General features: G+C 39.2%; 1 protein-coding gene and 2 long non-coding RNA genes across 6 annotated transcripts; 2 read left to right on the top strand and 1 right to left on the bottom strand.

The window, feature by feature from the left end:
- Positions 1–248: 248 nt before the first annotated feature.
- On the bottom strand, positions 249–17686 carry LOC118270646 (zinc finger protein 287). 3 transcript variants are annotated; one of them, XM_050698007.1, is made up of 14 exons: positions 17470–17685; positions 17238–17372; positions 16523–17149; positions 16190–16323; positions 15538–15868; positions 14660–14793; positions 14174–14248; positions 13711–13840; positions 13036–13172; positions 12390–12510; positions 10975–11088; positions 8786–8899; positions 3486–3629; positions 249–2978 (listed from the first exon to the last, which is right to left on the bottom strand). In XM_050698007.1, the coding sequence occupies exons 1-14, from the start codon at positions 17575–17577 to the stop codon at positions 2859–2861; spliced, it is 2424 nt and encodes an 807-aa protein (XP_050553964.1). In that variant the 5' UTR covers positions 17578–17685; the 3' UTR covers positions 249–2858. The 3 variants fall into 3 exon arrangements, 2 of the variants coding, with proteins under 2 accessions (XP_050553964.1, XP_050553965.1); XM_050698008.1 differs by lacking the exon at positions 17470–17685 and having other exon boundaries at positions 17231–17371; XR_007705845.1 differs by lacking the exons at positions 249–2978; positions 3486–3629 and having other exon boundaries at positions 10883–11088; positions 17470–17686.
- Positions 3645–8244, top strand: LOC126911333 (uncharacterized). The gene is made up of 2 exons (XR_007705850.1): positions 3645–3893; positions 8158–8244. It is a non-coding gene; the product is annotated as an uncharacterized LOC126911333 (long non-coding RNA).
- Positions 9553–10651, top strand: LOC126911332 (uncharacterized). 2 transcript variants are annotated; one of them, XR_007705848.1, is made up of 3 exons: positions 9553–9645; positions 10064–10215; positions 10397–10651. It is a non-coding gene; the product is annotated as an uncharacterized LOC126911332 (long non-coding RNA). The 2 variants fall into 2 exon arrangements; XR_007705847.1 differs by lacking the exon at positions 9553–9645 and adding an exon at positions 9857–9949.
- Positions 17687–17801: the final 115 nt, after the last annotated feature.

Below are 17801 nucleotides of genomic sequence, written 5' to 3' on the forward strand. Positions count from 1 at the left end.
TTCTGTTCGTTAGTCTCGCTAAAACTCGAAAACGGCTGGACCGATTTGGTTAATTTTGGTCTTGAATTATTTGTGGAAGTCAAGGGAAGGTTTAAAAGGTGAGAAAAAATGTTGAAGCAGTACGAAGTTTGCCGGGCCGGCTAGTTGTTAATGAAATAAAGTGTTGGAATAAATTGAAGTTGGTCAATTTAACTTTTAAGAATTCAAGTCTAGTAAAAAGAGTCAGGTATAAAAATAAAACATAATAATACGAATAATGTTATGTATTAAAAATATTCTTATCAATTAGAGTTACAAGGCAAACAAATCATTGCATAATATTATATCGATCGATTACATTCTCTTATTATAATTCACTATATATCTAATATAAACACGCTACAAATCTCACACTTATGATTATAAATATTATTTGCATAACACATGCATCTCTTAAGAGCCTGACTGAGCACCTCTGATAAGTTTCTGATAGCTTAACTAACATATAATATATCAAATTATATTAGCTGCATCTATAAACTTGGGCGTTGCCTGTTAAGTACCGAATCAATACTAGTTTTAAGTGTTCACGATAAATGTCAGTACCCTTAGTATAAGTTTGTTTTACGTTTAAAGTAATCGAAACGAGAGCACGTTGGGCACTCTGATTAGTTGGTTTATTCGAGCCCCAGTGCCCTTCGAACGTTCACAGTAAATGTCAGTATATAAGTTTGTTTTACGCTTAAAGTACATAATCGATACGAGAGCGCATTCGGTGCTCTGATTGGCCGGCTCGAATATACCAACTAATCAGGGTGCCGAACGCGCTCTCGTCCAAACGTAAAGCAACTCGTACTAAGGGTACAGGTGATTTATTGTGAATTCAACAGCTGTTCATGCTCAATTGACCACGATTGCGTCCTCAAAGCTACGGCAAGAGATTTGTTGCCAACATTGCTGCCTCCCTGCATAAGACGCAGTAGTAACCGATGTTCCACAGAATAGGTCCCAATATCGAACCCTGTGGGACACCGTACGATATAGATATAACTCGTCAGTCAAAACTAAATAAAACTCATACAGAGGTGCTTGAAACAGGGCCTTAAATAACATGTCCTAACCTCTTTAATTTAATAAACTACACTAATTTATAAATAAACACATGTAGTATATATTTCTATAGAGTAAAATATTCAGATTCATTTCATTATTTATGAAAATACATTATAATATAATTAATTAGTTACATGTTTCAATCTAGTCCAGACAATTGGTTTATAGTCACGAGTTAATTAGTTCGTAGTATTCTAGAATGGGCAAATAATTTCTTTTTTACAATTTTGTCAAAGTACACTACAATGTGCCAGGTAAAAATGAACTCTATTAACTGACGAAAGTTAATAGATTTAAGACTAAAGAGTATGACATTAATGTCTTTTTCTTACCTCAAATGGATAAAGAGAGTTGTACACTGTACATATTAGATGCCAAAACATTTCGTCAGTTTTAAATCTTTTAGAACAGGAGGTAATCATATCTTCATAAGTTCTAAAAGTTCCTTGCAAATTCTAAGTCAAAGTCAAAAAAATATTGCAATTAAACCGTATAGAGGTACTTTGAAATGTCAACAAATAAAGAAATAAATAGTAGTCTGCCAGTGAAGCTAGGTGCTCGTTTCAAAGTGTAGCTTCGAATGGAGAAGAACGAGCAAGAAACTGCATTCTGTGCATTCATTACTAAAAGTACTTCGTAAGTCCTGAAAGATCACAAGTTCTAACTACTTTGCCCATTCCAAAAATCTAAATTCCATGTACAGTAGTCGTCTTAACAACTAATCAAAATATTTTTGATTGTTTGCTTCTTTGCCAAATTCGTTGGAAAAGTGCACACTTAAAATAATATACATACTATAATTCAATATTAATTATAAAAGGCAATTAAAATGCTTATAAATGCTATATATGTAATAATTATTATACCATTCATTATTTACAATATTACGGACATAATTCAAATAAAATTATTTTAATGTGGCTCATTGATTGCTTTTTGAATTAAAACTTTTTGATTGATAGATATTTTTTTTATAACATCACGCCTCTAATCCCCGAAGGGGTAGGCAGAGGTGCACATTTTGGCACATAATGCCAATGTACACTCACATTTCAGAATTTATGTTGTAAGTCCCATGTAATAGGTGGTGAGCCTATTGCCATATGCCATATTGTTGATTGATTTGTAGATTTTTTGATTTATTGCTACTATTAATATTATTCTTGAGTATATAAATAAGTAATTTCTAACTTATAATCGAATGAAACGTAATACTGAATACAAAATGAGTTAATTTACATTATTTGACCGCAAAATAATCATTTAACTAAGACACATATAAATATTCGATATGACTACTAAAAGATCTATATGTATTGTTAAAAGGCTTCACATTTGTGAAACCTTTTAGTAATTAAGTAGCAAAATTAAGATTATATTTCATCAGACGTCTTAGTACGAGTTCGTTTTACGTTTAACGAGACCGAAACGAAAGCGCGTTCGACGTTCTGATTGGTTGGTTCTTCCGCGCCGGCCAATCAGAGGGCTGAACGCGCTCTCGTTTCGTTTTCGTTCAACGTAAAGCAAACTCGTACTAAGGGTACTTATTGGCCGGCTCCATTAAGTCAAGTTGTACTAAGCCCTCAAAATCCATTTACTTACATATTTTTGTTATAATCGAAAGACGATTATTGGCTTCAACTCGATAAGAAAAATCGATTATAAATCGATACAATTTGACAGATCGAATTGTACCAGATCTGTTATTTTAAGTAAAAGAATCGATTATGAATCGATTCGAGTGTGTAATCGATTAGTTTATAGTGTTAATCATCGTTATAAGTAATGTAAGCGTTAAGATAATCTGCGGGAGCGTCGTATGCGGCCATTTTGTGCTGCGGCGGCGCCAGAGTCAGTGGCGTCGACATGCCGGCTGTTTCTAATTCCTGTAACAATAAGGTTCAAAGTTGGAAAACAGAGTTCACAGGTATTTTATCCGTCACAAAAAAGTCAACCTCCTTTTTTTCCTTCTTAATAAACTACGTAAAAATCCGAATTCAACCTCCTTTTTAAAAGTCGATTAATATAAATCAAATGGAACAACCACTTCTGAAAACCGCATCAAAATTTCTTCAACCAATCGCGGACATACATACAGGTCAAATTGATAACTTCAATTTTTTGAAGTCGGTTAAAAAAATAATGAGTAGAGAGTACTGTCCATAAAATTAGATGTAGAACTCAGCCTTAACGGGTTAGAAGTCTCACCCCTATCACATTGTATACCCAGTGGGTGATCCAGGCAGTCGAGCTTGCATGAAAAGATTGTCGATGAAGCGAAAGACATATGTAAGAGTCATAGAAATTGGCGGTAATGGCGGTCCATTGTTTTTGCCTACCCCCATGGGATACAGGTTAATGACGTTATGTATGTATGTATGATTAGAGAGTACCTTGCGCCGCTTCCTGTTCTTCTTGTTCCATGGCGCGTAGGGTATCTTGAGGTGCACGGTCTGTATGTGCAGCTTCACGGCCGAGCTCTGCGTGAACCGACGGTTGCAGTGCTGGCACTGGTAGCGCTTCTCGCCTGTATGCACCTGCAATTATCATTACATGGTGATTTATATCCAAGAAATTCCTTTTTTCTTGGCCCCAAGACAATAATTTTCTTCTATGTGCATTTATGAACACATCACATGCAATGACGTGGTGGCCTAGAGTTTAAGGACGCCCACTTCTCAAACACGAGGGTTCGAATGTGTTATTTATTGATATCGAAATAATATATTTAATTCAAGTACTAGCGCCATCTGGTGGTAACACTGAATAATTAGGTTATGGCTAAAATAACATTTGTCCAAGTTTCTAATATTTTTTTTTTATCTATGCTCTCTCTGTCCTCTGTATTCCGTTGTGTGTGAGAAAATATAAGCTGCGTGTTTTACTTACTCTTTTGTTTTAATTATAAATAATAGGTTATGGGCCCAGCTTGGCAATAATTTAGCTAGGGACAGTCGTAATTTCCAGTTTAGTTCAGTTTTTAGCGTAGGTAGCAAGTGATAAACAAAAATATGTCGACAAATTACTTGGTGAATGTGCCCAAGCTAAAAGGGCGGGAAAATTACACTGAATGGTGCTTTGCCGCGGAGAATTTTCTGGTCTTGGAGAACATGGAGCATTGCATAAAACCAGTTCCCGGGAAGATTACAGAAGCCGCTGATGATGCAAGGACTAAAGCTAAATTGATTCTCACAATCGACTCAAGCTTGTACGTGCACATAAAGGATGTCAAAACGTCGTTGGAGCTGTGGAATAAGCTGAGAGCTTTATTCGATGATGCGGGTTTTACTAGACGCATCAGTTTATTGAGAAATCTTATCTCAATTCGTCTCGAAAATAGCAGTTCTATGACAAGTTATGTGACACAACTTGTAGAAACCGGGCAAAAGTTAAGCGGAACGGGTTTCGCAATAAGTGATGAGTGGATCGGATGCCTATTGTTAGCTGGCTTAACAGATAAATATGCGCCAATGATAATGGCGATCGAGCATTCGGGGATCGCAATTACCACCGACGCCATTAAGACAAAGTTAATGGATTTGGATGAAAACAATGATGGCGACGCTAGCGGGGCATTCGCAAGTTTTAAAAAATACAAGGTTGGCAGCACTTCCGGTCAAGGCGGAAGTGGCGGAACCAAAGACAATGGACATTCGCAAACGTCAAAGTCGAAGAAGGTACCGCGGTGTTATAAATGTAAACAAACCGGCCATTATCGCAATCAATGTACTGTTGAGAAGGATTCATCTAATACCAAATCAAATGTGCGTAAACAAACAAACGCATTCAATGCCGTTTTTCTTAATGGTAGTTTTTCGAGAAATGATTGGTATGTTGATTCGGGAGCGAGCGCCCACCTAACCTCAAACGAAAAATGGATGAAAAATGTCTCGACTGAACATGTTATTAAAGAGATTGTTGTGGCGAATGAGGAAAAGCTCAGCGTGAAGTGCTCAGGTGACGTGCAAATTGCGACGGTTACTGACGACAGTGAATACGACGTGATTGTCGAAGGAGTGTTGTGTGTGCCGAAGTTAACCACAAACTTATTATCTGTCAGCCAGTTGGTTAGAAAAGGTAACCGAGTGGTGTTTACTACCAGTGGATGCAATATTTACAACCGAAATGAGCAGTTGGTCGCCATGGCGTCATTAACAAATGGTGTTTACAAGTTGCGAAGGCCTGAGACTTCACAGGCTGCAACTTTTATATCTGTAGATACATGGCATCGGAGATTAGGCCATGTAAACAGCATGTATTTAAACAAGATGCCTGATGCAGTGAGTGGCATGGAACTTGAGAAGAAAAGTGACGTTTCCCAATCTTCATGTATTGTCTGCTGTGAAGGCAAGCAGTCACGCCTTCCTTTTGGACATGCTGGTTCAAGAAGTGGTGAATTATTGGGTATAGTTCACAGTGATGTATGTGGTCCAATGGAAAATGAATCAATTGGTGGAAACAGGTATTTCATTTTGTTCATTGATGATTATAGTCGGATGACATACATATATTTCATGAAACAAAAAGGTGAAGCTTTTCAACACTTTCAGAATTATAAGGCGAAAGTAGAGAACCAGTTGAACAGAAAAATCAAAGTACTACGCACTGATAATGGGAAGGAATTTTGCAACAGAAGTTTTGATGATTTTTTGAGTAAAAATGGCATTTTGCACCAGAAGTCAAATCCTTACACACCGGAGCAAAATGGCCTGTCAGAGCGTTTCAATCGCACTATAGTTGAGAAGGCTAAGTGTCTATTATTTGATGCCAAGCTAGGTAAAGAATTTTGGGCTGAAGCATCAAATACAGCTGTCTACCTGCATAACCGTACTGCACTTCCAGTATTGAACAATAAAACATCTTATGAAGTCTGGACAGGATGTAAGCCAGATATAAGCCATCTGCGAATTTTTGGCAGCCGTGTCATGGTACATGTGGCAAAGGAAAAGCGCCAAAAATGGGACAAGAAGTCAGAGGAGCAGATACTTGTAGGCTATCCAGAAGACATAAAAGGATATAGAGTTTATTGTCCTATCACTAAAAAGGTCAGCACTAGTAGAGATGTCATTGTAATGGAAGAAGTGTCTATGCCTGTTGCAGAACACAAAGAAAGCACTGAAGAGAGCCTAGGTTCAGTGGGGGACATATCTTCATGTGATTCAGAAGATACTATGATTGAGAGTTCTGTTGACAAGTCTGATGTAACTTATTTGCCAAGTGAGCATGAAGGTTCTGAATCTACTGAATCAGGTGAATTTGAACATGTAAATGAACAAAAACCTGTCAGGTTACGGAAGAAACCAGACCGGTATGGATATTCAAATATGTGTGCTGAATCTACGGTGGTAGAGTTGGATGATTCTTGTGATCTGACTCTACAGGAAGCATTGGCAGGGCCAGAAAAAGAGCAGTGGTTGAGTGCTATTAGGGGAGAACTGGACTGTTTTAGTGAAAATGATGCGTGGGAGTTGGTAGATGCTCCTAGTGCGGGTACAGTAGTGAAGTGCAAGTGGGTTCTTAAAAAGAAATATTGTGATAAACAAGTGAGATATCGTGCACGGTTAGTCGCGAAGGGATTTACGCAAAGACCTGGTGTGGACTATGACGAGACATTCTCTCCTGTTATAAGACATTCAACTTTACGTTATTTATTTGCATTGAGTGTACAGCTTGATATGGACATTACTCATCTTGATGTAACTACTGCATTTCTTAATGGTCATTTAAAGGAAACTATATTTATGCAATTACCTGAATGTTTTCCTAATGTTGATTGTAATAAGGTTCTTAGATTAAAAAGAGCTATATATGGCCTAAAACAGGCTTCTCTAGCCTGGTATGATAGAGTAAATGAAACTTTATGTAATTTAGGTTATGTGAAGAGTGAAGTTGAGCCTTGTGCATTTTTAAAAGATTGTAAAAATGGTAAAAAGGTGATAGTTGGTCTTTATGTTGACGATTTCCTTATTTTTTCAAATGTAAAGTCAGAAACTAATAAACTTATTGACACCTTAAGTGCTAAATTTAAAATTAAAAATCTTGGTGTTGTCAAACAGTATCTAGGAATGAGAGTTAATGTTGATAGAAAAAATTGTGTAGTAACTCTTGATCAGGAACATTATATTGAGCAGTTGATGCAAAAGTTTAACATGACAGATTGTCACACAGCAGAAACACCTATTGAATGTAAACTAAATGTTGAAAAATCTAGTGAGTGTAAAGATAATATTCCTTATCAAAGGTTAATAGGATGTTTAATGTATCTTGCTGTGTTGACTAGGCCAGACATAGCATACTCTGTCAGTTACTTATCACAGTTTAACAATTGCTATTCAGATGTTCATTTTACTTATGTTAAAAGGGTTCTAAGGTACTTGTATAAGACTAAGGATTACTGTTTGAAATACTCCCAAAGAACAGCGGATTTGATTGGTTATGTAGACGCCGATTGGGCTAGTGACGCGTTAGATAGACGGTCATATACAGGTTTTTGTTTTCTAAAAAATGGGTCTGCTGTTTCTTGGGAAAGCAGAAAGCAACGCACAGTGGCATTAAGTAGTTGTGAAGCAGAATATATGGCTTTATCGGAAGCGTGTCGAGAGGCCATATATCTGCGTAGATTAGAAACTGAGATGGTTGGGTCTTGTAATAAAATAATTTTGTGTAATGATAGCCAGAGTGCGTTAAAACTTGCTAATAGTCATCAGTCTCACAAGAGGTCCAAACATATAGATGTACGTTATAATTTTATAAAAGAAGTAATTGATAATGAGATTGTTGAAACTAAATATGTTGGGACTTCTCAGATGCCTGCTGATTTATTGACGAAAGGTTTGCCGAGGGCGAAACATTATAAATTTATGGAAACTTTGGGACTTGTAAAAATTTAATTTTGTTCTTTGTACACTTTTGAGTTGTAAGTTTCTATGTTATTTCTTTATCTTTTATTTCGATATAGTGGGGGTGTTATTTATTGATATCGAAATAATATATTTAATTCAAGTACTAGCGCCATCTGGTGACAACACTGAATAATAAGTTATGGCTAAAATAACATTTGTCCAGGTTTATGATATTTTTTTTATCTATGCTCTCTCTGTTCTCTGTATTCCGTTGTGTGTGAGAAAATATAAGCTGCGTGTTTTACTTACTCTTTTGTTTTAATTATAAATAATAGAATGTTTCCAACGGCAACGGTGACTTTTTACGAGTTAAATTTACTTTCTAAGATTATTTAAACACCACTGACAAACGTTGACGGAAAACATCGTGAGGAAACCTGGGCTTATAACTTCTAATTATAAGTTTGAAATCACCAACTCACATTGAGCAAGCGTAGTGAATAATGCTCAAACCTTCTCCGTGTGAGAAGAGAGAGGCCTCTGGTCAGCAATGGCCACTTACCTATAGGCTGTTAATGATGAAATCACATCACACCTAGGTCCACAACTACTTCAATATTATATTATCACTAGCTAATCCAGCGTGGTTTCACTAGCTGCTCGGTTCCTATTGAAAGGAATCTAATGCCTTTCTCGATAAATTGGACTGCCTTTGTTGGTGCTGCCTGCTTTGATTGGAATGCCTTATACAACCACCAGTAAAAGATTACTAGTATAGATTGTATCTACAAAAGTGTAACTACCAGTAGAAGATTATTAGTATAGATTTTATGTAAAAACGAGTAACTCACGACAAGATGTCGGTCCCTGTTGCTGGGCATGTTGAACCGTCGGTCGCAGTGCGGGCAGCCGTACGGCTTCTCGTTCGTGTGCGTGCGCATGTGCACTATCAGGTTCGCGTATTGCTGGAAACAAAAACATAACATTCTAAAATCATTCCTAAATATATATTATCTTGACAGGTTCATACCTTTTATTTTATTAATAGAGTTGTGGGCAAACGATCAGACGGATAAATGATATTTATTTTGCAAATAGGTTATAAAATAACACTTTTACACGTCAATCTCTTAAATAACTAGATGAGGCCGGCCGGATAACCTTATGGTAAGCAACGGTACCATGGACACTAATAACACTACTACAATAAGCGTTTACCGGGGCTCTAGCTCGAAAAGCAGTAGTAGGATCGGGGTGGTTTGTAGTCAGTAAGGCTTGGATACTTCCTCTCGCCTCACCCAAGGCGGGAGATATGTATATTATATTACACACAGACTGAGGATGCGGCTAGAGGATTGAAGATACGAAACGGGAGTGCGAAACACAGGCTAAAGCAGCGCCATGCGTGTATTTCCGCCATTAGCATTGTTCCTTTGACGGGATTTGACAGTAATAACGTCACTTAGATGGTCCTATTATTAGTAGAGGCATGTAGCGAGTAGTGAGTATATAGGTGAGTAAAGTGTGGGGTCCGTACCCTTGTGGTGTGTCCACAGACGTCACACATGTACCGCTTGAGGTACTCGGTGTCGGGGTGTGGGAGTATATAGTAAGTATAGTGAGTATATAGTAAGTATAGTGAGTATATAGTAAGGAGTGGGGTTCATACCCGGGTGGTGTGTCCACAGACGTCGCACATGTACCGCTTGAGGTACTCGGTGTCGGGGTGCCGGAGTATATAGTAAGTATAGTGAGTATATAGTAAGTATAGTGAGTATATAGTAAGTATAGTGAGTATATAGTAAGTATAGTGAGTATATAGTAAGGAGTGGGGTTCATACCCGGGTGGTGTGTCCACAGACGTCGCACATGTACCGCTTGAGGTACTCGGTGTCGGGGTGTGGGAGTATATAGTAAGTATAGTGAGTATATAGTAAGTATAGTGAGTATATAGTAAGGAGTGGGGTTCATACCCGGGTGGTGTGTCCACAGACGTCGCACATGTACCGCTTGAGGTACTCGGTGTCGGGGTGCCGGAGTATATAGTAAGTATAGTAAGTATAGTGAGTAAGGTGTAGGGTTCATACCCGGGTGGTGTGTCCACAGACGTCGCACATGTACCGCTTGAGGTACTCGGTGTCGGGGTGTGGGAGTATATAGTAAGTATAGTGAGTATATAGTAAGTATAGTGAGTATATAGTAAGTATAGTGAGTATATAGTAAGGAGTGGGGTTCATACCCGGGTGGTGTGTCCACAGACGTCGCACATGTACCGCTTGAGGTAAGTGTCGGGGTGCCGGAGTATATAGTAAGTATAGTGAGTATATAGTAAGGAGTGGGGTTCATACCCGGGTGGTGTGTCCACAGACGTCGCACATGTACCGCTTGAGGTACTCCGTGTCGGGGTGCCAGTGTATATACCGGGTGGTGTGACCACAGACGTCGCACATGTACCGCTTGAGGTACTCGGTGTCGGGGTGCCGGAGTATATAGTAAGTATAGTGAGTATATAGTAAGGAGTGGGGTTCATACCCGGGTGGTGTGTCCACAGACGTCGCACATGTACCGCTTGAGGTACTCGGTGTCGGGGTGCCGGAGTATATAGTAAGTATAGTGAGTATATAGTAAGTATAGTGAGTATATAGTAAGTATAGTGAGTATATAGTAAGTATAGTGAGTATATAGTAAGTATAGTGAGTATATAGTAAGGAGTGGGGTTCATACCCGGGTGGTGTGTCCACAGACGTCGCACATGTACCGCTTGAGGTACTCGGTGTCGGGGTGCCGGAGTATATAGTAAGTATAGTGAGTATATAGTAAGGAGTGGGGTTCATACCCGGGTGGTGTGTCCACAGACGTCGCACATGTACCGCTTGAGGTACTCGGTGTCGGGGTGCCGGAGTATATAGTAAGTATAGTGAGTATATAGTAAGGAGTGGGGTTCATACCCGGGTGGTGTGTCCACAGACGTCGCACATGTACCGCTTGAGGTACTCGGTGTCGGGGTGCCGGAGTATATAGTAAGGTGTGGGGTTCATACCCGGGTGGTGTGTCCACAGACGTCGCACATGTACCGCTTGAGGTACTCGGTGTCGGGGTGCTCCGCCTCGTAGTGCTTGCGGGCCTGCACGTCGTTGCACAGGAACTTGCCGCACTGACAAACAAACGCATATTATATAAATCATCATCATCAGCCGAGAGACGTCCACTGCTGTACAAAGGCCTCCCCCTTAGTCCTCCACGTAGAACGACAAGTCGCCACCTGCATCCACTGGCTCCCCGCCACTCTGACGATGTCGTCAGTCCACCTAGTGAGAGGTCTGCCCACGCTGCGTCTTCCGGTCCGCGGAATATATATGTGTTTATAGCTTTCAAAATATGTGGGCTGAAGTGGCAATGGGCAGGTCACGTCGCTCGGAGGACTGATGGCCGCTGGGCCAGGAAGGTGACTGAGTGGCGACCGCGGACCGGAAGATTATATAAATAATAATAAGTTATTATGTCGTGAGACATAGTAAGATAACTTATTTTTCTTTATAATATTATTATATTTGCTTTGACGTTCAAAAGTGCCTTCCTGGTCTATTCGAAATAAATAATTATGACTTTAGACTTTTTGAATTAAAAATACCGATTTAGGTACTCAAGTGAAAAGTTCGAGATAAGCTCGACTAGTTTCAAGTTACAACGGGACTCTTATTCATGAGCAGCGTGCTCGGTCGCGTGAACGAGTCACACTGTTTGTTTGTAAAACAACCAATCAAGAAGTACTTGAATTTTCGTGTCTTCTGTGCGAAGCGCTAGTTAATAATAATTAATAATAATGATGTGCCATTACATTTAGATTAAAATTGTTCAACGGGCCTCTGCGAGTTGGCTTTGGCTCCTCGTACGCCTTCCAAAGGTCCGGGACCCTGTGGTCCCGTGAATGGAAGCGAACCAAGTAATAATAATAGTAGTTAATAATAGTATTTTTCAATAGTGATCATTATCATCATATCGGGCAGGGGCCATAGTATTCCATAGATACCATATTTACCAGTCCATTAGCCACTCACACCCAATCATTTTCTTCCATATCTCACAATAGTCCTGCATCAGCCGGCGATTGTCCTTTGGTGTACTTCCATAGTGCATGCAGGGATAATCGCCGGCTTTGGCTCCTCGTACACTTTACAAAGGTCCGGGACCCTGTGGTCCCGTGAATGGAAGCGAACATCTATTATATAAAAATAAGTCGGGTTTTCCTTCCTGACGCTATAACTCCAGAACGCACGAACCGATTTCCACGGTTTTGCATTCGTTGGAAAGGTCTCGGGCTCCGTAAGGTTTATAGCAAAGAAAATTCAGGTTTTTTTTTAATTTACAGGGGAAAATTATTGGTGGCGGAACGCAGTCCGCCAGGTTTGCTAGTAGTTAAGTAATAATTAACTTTACTAATGTATAAATACGTACAACTTCACAAGTGCTGGAGGTGGTGAGTCCGTTGTTGACGATCTCGGAACAAGCCCCGCGCCGCGGCCGGCCGCGCGGGCGGGAGTCCTCCGCCTTCGAGCGACGCTGCGGCTTTATTGAACTGGAAATATTACACGCACACTCAATATAATATGAGATTTATGTTCAACACAGGACTGTCAGTATAATTTCCATTCATTAAGTTTAACCATTTGACTGCCGGTATATGAGACATAATAAAAAATACTCTGTGTCTCACGTGGATCTGCATACAACGGGTTAAACAAGCGTTTGAAACTCATAGCACTGGATCGGCTTGATGGAAAGCAACATCCGCCTCCAATACAAATACGGGAGAGCCATGCTTCGGCACAAATGGCTCGACCGGAGTGATACCACGGCCTCGCAGAAAACCGACGTGAAACAACGCTTGCGTTGTTTGAGTGAGGTTACTGGAGGCCCAATTCCCCTCTTCTCAATCCCCGATTCAGCAACCCTTCCAAAAACCTTCAACAATATTCCTAACCCCCAATAGGCCGGCAACGCACTTGTAACGCCTCTGGTACGTCTGCTCGTTTACGCCGCCTCAACGTGACCCCGACCGCACTGCGAAGAGCAAAACGACAGATAAGAGAAAGATACTCACAGGTTAGTGGTAGCATGTTTGTACGAGCTGCCGAGATGCGTGTTGAACGCGGCGAACGACATGAACTGGATCTCGCAGTCGGCGCAGTAGTGCGGGTCCGCCGTGTCCACCACCATCTTGTTGCTCTGCTCTATCTCCTGCAACCAATACTCATGTTGTAAAGAGATTCACTATTAGGAAGCTGCATGTTTATCATTGTAGGCTATCAAAATTATCTGCGAAGCGACTAATCTACGCAGACGAAGTCGCAGGTAAGACAGGCTAGTGTAACATTTTTTTTATTAGGACAACCTCTCAGTACTGCTGCAACTCCTGTACGCCAGGATCTACAATAGATACGACTATGAAAACACCGGAACACTGAAGTGCGCCAGGAACAGGGACATGAATGACTGTCTTGGATCCCGCAACGAAATAAATCAAAAGATATTATTCCATAAACAAGGAGAAGAAATAGAAATAACAATAAATATGTAGATAATTATGTAATATAAAAGACGTCTTTCATTTACGTGGGATTTACAGGCACCAGTAGGTAAATATTATTTTGCCCGAGCCGGGAAAGGTATGCTATTTGAGAACGTTTACGTGCCACGGATTTTCATTCAAACTTTCAGTCAAAAATCATGAAAACTAGTGTTGTTGATAAAGATTAAAGTATTGAAGTAAACTTACCTCTTCAGTATGTGCTATTTGCTTATGACAATAGAGTCCAGAATCGCTTACAAAACTGTGCCCGCAAATAGTGCACAAACACATGGACGGATGTTTTATTCTTATGTGAGTGAGACGCGTTGACGCTTTCCTGTAACATGCAATAATATGCTTTATTAACTGTTAAAGAATGAAGAATCCTACTAAACCTTATTATAAATGAAAAAGTTTCTTTGTTGCTCCTTCACGTTAAAACCACTGAACGGATTGAGATGAAATTTGGAACAGGGGTAGATTGTGGTCTGGAATAAGACCTATGTCTTATATGCCACGGCAACGCAGGCAAAGCCGCTAGTAGAAGTTTATAGGCTATAAAACATCATCCTATGATCAATAGGACACGGGTAACGGGTGAAATCGCGAGGGAGTAGTTAATACATAATATAAGCGAGTTAGCATAATATTAGCAAGTAGCAAGACTTACATGAACTTTTTCTTGCAATGAGGACATTCGTAAGTGACATTCTTGTGCCATCTATAATGCATGTGTGCTTGACCTCTGTAAATTAAAAAATATACCAGTTACAATTCCGTCCCTAATAATAATAACAGATAGTATAGGAAACAATTTCCATATTGTGATGACAAACCATTCTTATGAATTAAAATAGTTAAGCAGTGGCGAATGGGCCGGCTCGACCGGAGTGACACCACGGCCTCACAGAAAACCGACGTGAAACAACGCTTGCGTTGTGTGAGTGAGTTCACCGGAAGCCTAATTATCCTCTTCTCAATCCTCAATCCCCAATTCCCGAACAACCCTTAAATTCCTAACCCCCAAACGGTCGACAATGCACTCGCAAATCCTCTAGTATTTCGGGTGTCCTTGGGCGGCGGTAATTGCTTACCATAAGGTGTTCCCTCTGTTGGTTTGTCAAAAGAGAAGAAGTTAGAGAAAAACAATAAATACCTATTACAACAAACGTAACTGCAGAGCTGGCAGGAATACTTGAAGAGATGCGTGATGTTCATATGCTTGTACAGCTTCCGTTGGTCTTTGAAGTGCAGCTTACAGATGTCGCATTGCAGCGGACCGGCGTGCGCCTGCAACATGCAAAGTCAAAGTCAAAATTTTTTTTTTATTCGTCAAAGTAATGGTGTTAATAACGTCTGTGTCGGTCAGTCCTCTAGTGAAGCTACATACATGCATACAAGTCATCATCATCTCAGGTACAATATTGATTAGATTTATTGTAAAAAAATGTGCGACAAGGGCACGGACTAAGAGCGCGTGGAGAACAAATATAAGTAGAATAAAAAAAAAAAAATCATCATCATTATATCCTATAAGTGCACACAGCGGAACAAAGGCCTTTTTACCGACTTCATTTCACATGGAGAAGATATGATATGCCTCGTTGATCTATTGGTCACAAGTGCGACTCCCGGACAAGGTGTATCGGGGTTCGATTCCCGGATCGGGTAAAGTATTACTGGGCTTTTTTTCGGATTTTCGAAAATGGTAAGGCTCACCCCCTATTATATGGGACTTATAACACAAATGGTGAGAAGTAGGTGTACATTGTATAGCGGCATTACGTGCCGTAATGTGCACCTCTGCCTACCCTTTCGGGGATTAAGAGGCGTGATGTTGCAATAAGATATGATATAGCGACAATAGTGAAATAGATATTACATATGACTGTACGGTTGGCGCGGTAGCTGGGCAATCACAACGTCTCGCGGTTTCGATTCTCGCAATGAACAAATCTTTGTGTGATACACAAATTATTATCACATGACGCAGGACAAAATAGTGTAAAGCAAATATTAAAAAAGTTTACTTACAGGATCATGTTTATTCATATGCTTATTATAAGTCCGTAGTAGTCTGAACCCTCTATAGCACAAATGACATTGGTACTTGGCTTCCTGATAGTTCCGTGACTTTTGCCGTTCCTGTATGAGTGTGTACTGTTCTTCGTGACCTATGGGAGAGTAAACGAGGAAGTCTTCGGGCAGTTTACTGATTTTCCTCACTGGTTTGAGAGTAACCACACCTTTCACCCGTCTCCCCCCTCTAGTCTTTATCCACTTCGGTCTAGATTCGTACCAGTTTGCATCTTTTTTGCTACCATTTTGTAAATGTGTCCATATGTAGTGTTGTTTCGCTGATGTTCTGGAAATATTAAATAAAGAAGTAAGCAATAAGTATTTTAATATTTTTAAATACCTTTTAGATTTTCTCCTGTTTGAAACACATGACCCAGACCAACAATTCGTGGATCACACAAAGAGTTGCTTCGTGCGGGAATTGAACACACCCGCTACACGTTACGCAGCAACCGGTAGCCCAGCGATCGCATCAATCGTGTGGTCAGTCAAATCAAGAAGATCAGACGGAATATAGAGGACTTAGATTTGGATAAATATTAATTGTGTATTAGTTTATTTAAATTAGTTACAATGAAAGTTTACTATAGTTTAGTCAATAACTTACCTATCAAAGCTGACTTCAGGACATTTCCTACAAATGTATTTGTACAGATGTTTTTCAGTCATATGAGTTTTCAATAGAAACTCAGTCTTATAGTAATATCGACAGAGTCCACAATAGAAGTTACCGCTTACATGCTGAAAGGAAAAATCTTGTTTAGATGGTAGAACTATAAGTAAAGAGAAATTAGTAAATTTAATAAATATAATTATTATTGTATGTATCAGATCTAAAGCCTTATATCTACCACGGTACTACTTAAGTGCATAAAATAAATAAATAAATTTCTACCTTAATATACTTATTCTAAAGTACATTTTTATATGCTTTACTAACCTTGTCATGCATACGTAAGTGTACATTCATGCGTTCCTCATTGTTGTAGGCTTTGTTGCATATCTTACAATGATATTTGCCCTGAGTGAACATCTTGTATATCTCTATTACAGCCTTAGCCTCTTTGACAGATATCGGTACTAACGTAGCATACTCTTCGTCCATCGCACTACCATCCACTTCGGTACTCTCAACTTTAAACAGTGACAAATTTGTAAGATCTTGCTCATTGTCACTGCCCATGTGATCATTGTCCAAGAATGAATCAGCCATGTCAACATCGTCAGTAGTGTTATTATCAAAATTTTGTGACTCATTTTTGGGCACTTCGTATTCTATATTTATTTGTTCTTGTGCTACATCGTCAATATCTCTTTTAATTTTATCTTCGGTGAATTCTAAAGCCTCTGTGTTGGTGACTTCATTAAAAGTGTCATCAACAGTGAGTGTGCTGCAGTGAACTACATGAATATCCGTTTTGGTAGTATTGCACCAATCGATGCGGTTCTGTTTTTTCCATTGGAATTTTACTTGTTCATAATGTGGCTTATTTGGGTTCATAAAGGAAAGGGGCGGCATTATATCAAGGAGGTTACGATCTAAATTTAAAAGATTTGTTTCGTTAATCTGTAATGCAGAAAAAAACATTTTTTTAAATAGCTGTTAGTAGTCTAACCATTAAATTTGCAGATAATCATAAGTACTCGCCATCTACCTCATTATTTCTGTTTAAAATTTCTTTTAAAGCATAATGAGCACGTTGGCATCTACTCCTAAACTTTACGAATTTTCTCACAAGAGCTGTGCATTGGTAGCATAAATAATCCGGCATACCACCCTCGAGACGCGTCTGTAAATTGAAAAATAGTTAAATTATACCCAGCGGAAGATTTGACGACAATATTCGTATTATTATGATGACCGTAGCGGAAATAAACAATGCATACCTTGATGCCAGAAATTAATTGAAATTCTTGTCGTAATTTACAACTGTTTAAACTTATTAATTTAACATTAGCGCTAAAACACACCACACACGTCTTAAGGTTGTACATTATGATGTATTTATTTCATCGTTTATTAAAAATAAAGCATTTTGTAAGCAATCACGGCTCCAAGCATTTTGATTTATTTGACATTTCACACTTGACAAAGAAATATTGTGACAGTGACAGTTGAAATTGTTTATGCCATAATGTCTGAATGTTTTTTTTTCTATTTTAATACCTTGTCTTTTAAGCTTCATCATACCTACAATTTTATTATCGTACTGGTTTTC

The sequence above is a fragment of the Spodoptera frugiperda genome, chromosome 13 (genome assembly GCF_023101765.2).
Source record: "Spodoptera frugiperda isolate SF20-4 chromosome 13, AGI-APGP_CSIRO_Sfru_2.0, whole genome shotgun sequence".
NCBI lineage: Eukaryota > Metazoa > Arthropoda > Insecta > Lepidoptera > Noctuidae > Spodoptera > Spodoptera frugiperda.

Bases quoted from the DNA above. Each gene is read 5' to 3' on its own strand.
- LOC118270646 (XM_050698007.1), bottom strand. From the start codon at position 17,577: ATGTACAACCTTAAGACGTGTGTGGTGTGTTTTAGCGCTAATGTTAAA. The intron at 17,373-17,469 runs GTATGCATTGTT...TTCAATTTACAG, and splicing joins AATTAATTTCTGGCATCAAG to ACGCGTCTCGAGGGTGGTAT. The intron at 17,150-17,237 runs GTAGATGGCGAG...TCTGCATTACAG, and splicing joins TTTTAAACAGAAATAATGAG to ATTAACGAAACAAATCTTTT.